This window comes from Solanum lycopersicum, chromosome 12 (genome assembly GCF_036512215.1).
Source record: "Solanum lycopersicum chromosome 12, SLM_r2.1".
Taxonomy (NCBI): domain Eukaryota; kingdom Viridiplantae; phylum Streptophyta; class Magnoliopsida; order Solanales; family Solanaceae; genus Solanum; species Solanum lycopersicum.
Genome location: NC_090811.1, coordinates 47,837,995 through 47,843,265, shown reverse-complemented (window position 1 = coordinate 47,843,265; position 5,271 = coordinate 47,837,995). Strand labels below are relative to the sequence as shown.

The following is a 5,271-nucleotide window of genomic DNA, read 5'->3' as shown; positions in this document are numbered from 1 at the left end:
AGATAACTCATGAGCGTGCTAAGATTAAGAAAAAAAATACTTGTATTTCACATCAAAATCAAAGAATCCAGCTCGCATAACATGCACCTCAATTATGATTTAACCAAAGAGCAACAACAAGTTTTTGTTTAAGGATTCAAGAGTTGACTAACCAACGGGAATGGGGAAAATAATAGTGATGACTTCTAATGAATAAAAGTAGCATAGCATGCTTCCTCCATAATAATTAATATGGCCGAATAGAAAATAAATTCCAGAGATGACATATAACCAAACATTCCGCCCCTCATGAAGTACTAAACCTAAACAATCATTTTCTATTTTATAACCAAACATGGAACTCTAAATAAAATACAAATCATGCTTCTAACAACTTGAGAGGCAGAAGCCAACACTATAAAATCACCTACTTTGAACATGAGCAAACTAATCTACAGTTTTAACAAAGCAAGGCTATGGAACAAGTAATATGCAAATCAAAAGATAGTGATCAACCTCAAGTGTTAGCGATTTAAGAGAACGATGTCATTTTCCACATTCTTGACAAGGGGAATCATTTATAAAGGATGTGACATAAACAAAGCCGAATCCTATGTACAAAACTTAGACACATTATGAAAAAAGGTGAGTTCGACTCTAACTAACCAATTTCAAAAATTCTGGATCTGATTCTCTTGTGGAAAGCACAAATCATTCTCTGTCGATACAGTTGCCTATGACAAACGACAACCATTCTATTTTCGTCAATCAATGTCAACTGATCAATTCTCTTGCTCAGCCATTTTACATTACTCAATTCTGCTTCTTAGATTATCCTTAGGGATGGTATATCAACTTCAACAGGTATGACTGCTTCCATTCCATAGACTAGTATGTATGGAGTGGCTTGAATCGATGTTCTGATAGTTGTCCAATATCCCAATAAAGCATATGGCGACATCTCATGCCAACCTCAGTGATTGTCAATCATTTTCCTCAAAATCTTCTTGATGTTCTTGTTGGTGGCATCTACGACTTCATTCATTTGAGAACGATAAGTGGTTGAGTTTGGATGAGTAATCTTGAACTGATCACATATCTCTCTCACAAAGTGAATGTTGAGGTTTGCACCATCATCAGTAATGATGGATTCTGGCACTCCAAATCTGCATATCAGATTGTTGCAAACAAAATCAGCTACTACTTTCTTGGTTACCCACTTGTAAGAAGTTGTTCCACCCACTTGGTAAAATAATCAATGGCAACCAAAATAAATATGTGTCCATTAGAGGTGGATGGCTCTATAAGATCGATGAAATCCATACCCCAAGATACAAATGTCCGAGGTGAACTCATAACATTAATTTCTTGAGGCGTCACTCGGATCAAATCACCGTGAACTTGACGTTTATGACATTTGTGCACAAACTTGGAACAATCATTCTCCATAGTCATCCAAAAATAGCCGGCTCGCAAGATCCTCCTTGCCAAAGTGAATCCATTCATATGGGTGCCGCATACTCCAGCATGTATGTGTTCAATAAGCTTCAATACTTCAACAGCATCGACACATCTTAGAACACCCAAATCCAAAGTCCTCATATAAAGGATTTTTCCACTTAGAAAGAAATTCAAAGCCATACGACGTATTGACTTCTTCGTGTTGGAAGGTTTCATCTTCAGGATAAATTTCAGAATCCAAATACTTCTTTATATCTAAATACCATGGCAAACTGTCTGGTTCCGCCTCAACATGTGAACAATGCACTAGATGTTCTTTTAGCTCTATGTCCAGAGGATCAATATAATCAAAATCTTGATGCTTAATCATCGAAGCGATGGTGGCAAAAGAATCAACCAACTCATTCTATATTTGGGAGTATGTCTAAACTCGATCTTACAAAATCTCTTGCACAACTTCTGTACATACTGCACTTTCTTCATGGCCCGTTCTCCTTGAACCTGATGAATCAATAGATCTGAGTCTCAAATAACCAATAACTCATCGATGTTTATGTCGACGGCCATTTTTAATCCAAGAATACAAGCTTTGTATTCAACCATGTCGTTTGTGCAATTAAGTCAGAGTTTAGCTGCCACGGGATAGTGTTGACCAGATTCTGACACTAAAACCGCTCCTTGGTGATTTTTCCCTCAATCAAAGAATAATCTGCAGCCAGGATATTCGTCGGAAATATCTTCACCCATAAATGATACCTCTTCAACGTGAAAACATGTCTTTAGCGGTTCATACTCTTCATCCACGGCATCTTCTGCAAGATGATGAACAAAGACTTTTATCGCTTTCTAAGTCACATACACAATATAAAATTCACTTAACATCATTTGCCATTTAGCTAACTTTCCGGTCGGCATTGCCTTATGAAAAATATACTTCAACGGGTCCATGTTGGAAAAAAGATATATAGTATAAGAAGACAAATAATGTCTCAACTTTTGGGCAAGCCAAGTCAAAGAACAACATGTCCTATCCAACAGAGTGTAATGAGACTTATATGGCGTGACTTCTTGCTTATGTAATGAATGACTCGCTCCTTCTTTCTTGTCTTGTCGTGTTTTTCAAGCATGAATCCAAATGTGTTATCAGAGATGGACAAATATAGAAACAATGGACTCCCTTCTTGCGGAGGTACCAACACCGGTGGATTGGACAAATAGTTCTTGATAGTATCAAAAGCATTTTGACACTCTTCAGTCCACATTGTCGAAGCGTCTTTCTTTAACAACTTGAAAATAAGCTCACACACCACAGTTGATTGAGCTATGAATCGATTGATGTAGTTCGAACCTCCCTAAGAAACTCATCACCTCCTTTTTAGTCTTCGGAGGATGTAATTATTGAATTTCCTTAATCTTGGAAGGATCGAGACCAATACCTCTTCTGCTGACTATAAATCCCAATAACTTGTCGGCTGGCACCCCAAAAACATATTTAGAAGGATTTAACTTCAAGTTATAGCAACATAGATGATCAAAGAACTTCTTTAAATGCGTCAAGTGGTCTGAACTCTCAAGGGACTTGACTATGATGTCATCCACATACACTTCGATCCTCTTATGAATCATATCATGAAATATAGTCGTCATAACCCTCATATAGGTATCACCAACATTCTAGAGGCCAAATGGCATCACCCTGTTATGATATACACCCCAAGGTGTAATAAAAGCTGTCTTTTCAGCATCTTTCTTGTCCATCAAAATCTGATGATAATCGGCGTAACAATCCATAAATGACTGCATTTAATGCTTAGCACAGTTATCAATCAGAATATGAACGTTTGGCAATGGAAAATTATCCTTAGGGATGGATTTGTTGATATACCTGTAGTCAACACAAATTCTTATCTTCCAATCCTCTTGGGAACCGTAAAAACATTGGCCAACCAAGTCGGGTATTGTGTCACTTCCACAAGTCAAGATTCAATCTGTTTGGTGATCTCCTTTTTGATATTTAAAATCAATTCGGGCTTGAACTTCCGAGCCTTTGGTTTCACTGGACTGAACCCTGGATTAATCAGCAATCTGTGAGACAACATTGGCACTCAACCTAGCATGTCGCTCACTTCCCTGACGAACACATCAATGTAATCGGTGAGTAAGTTAATCAGGACCTTTCTTTGATCTTTATCCAAGTACACGCTGATTTTAACCTCTTTGACACACTCTTAGTCTCCCATATTTACAGTTTCAGTTTCCTCTAAATTCGGCTTATGTTGATTTTCAAACTGCAAAAACTCTTCAACAACATATTCTGGTGCCTCATTTTTGTCTTCGTATTCATCAACCTCATCATTACCTGCCTCATTTTGTTCATTCAGCTCGTGACATGAAATTACATTGGAAGGTTTAAAACTTAAATTACTGAAACCATAAAACAGAAAAATTAGAAAAGAAAAGTATACCAGATGAGTAAATAAACAAATTTTTAATAAAATAGGCTTTCATTAAAATTGGGAAATAATGCAAACTTTGGCTATGGAAAAAAAGCCATGTTGCCTTTTCAAACATCACGGGGGAATTTTAAATTCAATCAATTAAGGGAAATGCAAAATGGTGGGTCTCGGGCCTCTTCCAGGCTACCACTGATTTAAATATGCACAAATGATGCCCTTCTTTCAAGGAGTTTGGGGAATCAGAATCAGCGTGGAGGTCCAATTCTGTAGCATCTCCCCAGGCTCAGCATCGCGAATACCAGCTAGCTCAACTTCTTTCTCAATAACAACATCGATCTCCTCGAAAAGGCCGTAGATTCCTTCCACAAGGTCGCCATGCTCGGCATACTCCTGGACTATAAATGATTGATATAGATGAGGGATTGGCTTAACCAATGTTTGATCACTGTTCTTCTTCATCTTCATATCATTATCTGTAAGGATGTTTCCCAAACCATACCTAGCTCCTTTGATGGGGACGGGTATAGGCTCTGTAATCCCTTGGGAATTTCTCCCCAATCCGAAACCTGGTTCGAACCCGTTCTGCAGCATCACAGTGTCTATCATCTTATACACGTCATACATAAGAATCTGTGGGGCCTAGTCCTCATTGGTGGCATTTACCAGCTCCACCATGTAGAAATATGTACCTCGCGATACCTCATCAATAATTGGCGCCTATCTTCCCGAGTGACTCCCCTCACCATGAATAACCAACTCTTCATCCTTCAAAAGAATTTTCATCATCTGATGCAGGGTAGAAGGCACAACTCCAACCATATGGATGGAAGTCCTTCGCAGAAGAAGGTTGTAGCTGGTGTCGATGTCTAAGACTTGGAACTGTGCACTGAATTCTTCCAGACCCATTTGGATGATCAGATTTACCGTCCCCAACTTATCTCTCTTTACCTCATCAAAGGCTCTTACATTTACTTGGTTTTGTTCTAGCTTCCCCAAGTCAAACCTTAGCTGCCTCAATGTTGACAATGGGAAAATGTTCAGACCAGATCCATCATCCACCAAGACGTGGTTCATGACCTTGTCACAACATACAATAGTGCAACGCCTTGTTATGTGATCTCCCTTCAAAAGGCAACTCATTGTCGCAGAAACTAATCCGGTGCCCTTGGATATGTCGGTTAATCATAGAGGCCACATTATCGCTGCTTATGCCGACAATCACATACGTATCATCAAGAGGCTTCATTAAGTCCTGTCTATGAAATTGAGATCTCATCAGCATGGTCCATATGGAAATTTGGGTTGTAGTCTTCTCCAAATGCTTGACAATAGAATAATCTTTTGGCTGCATCTTTCTCCAAAATTCCTCTGCTTT

The 5,271-nt window shown here is 38.6% G+C and overlaps 1 protein-coding gene across 1 annotated transcript; it reads right to left on the bottom strand.

Moving 5' to 3' along the window:
* Positions 1 to 4,613: 4,613 nt before the first annotated feature.
* On the bottom strand, positions 4,614 to 5,036 carry LOC138340394 (uncharacterized). The gene has a single exon (XM_069292118.1). The coding sequence runs from the start codon at positions 5,034 to 5,036 to the stop codon at positions 4,614 to 4,616; it is 423 nt and encodes a 140-aa protein (XP_069148219.1).
* Positions 5,037 to 5,271: the final 235 nt, after the last annotated feature.

Excerpts from the sequence above, each read along its gene's own strand:
- LOC138340394 (XM_069292118.1), bottom strand. The coding sequence starts at position 5,036 with ATGAGTTGCCTTTTGAAGGGAGATCACATAACAAGGCGTTGCACTATT.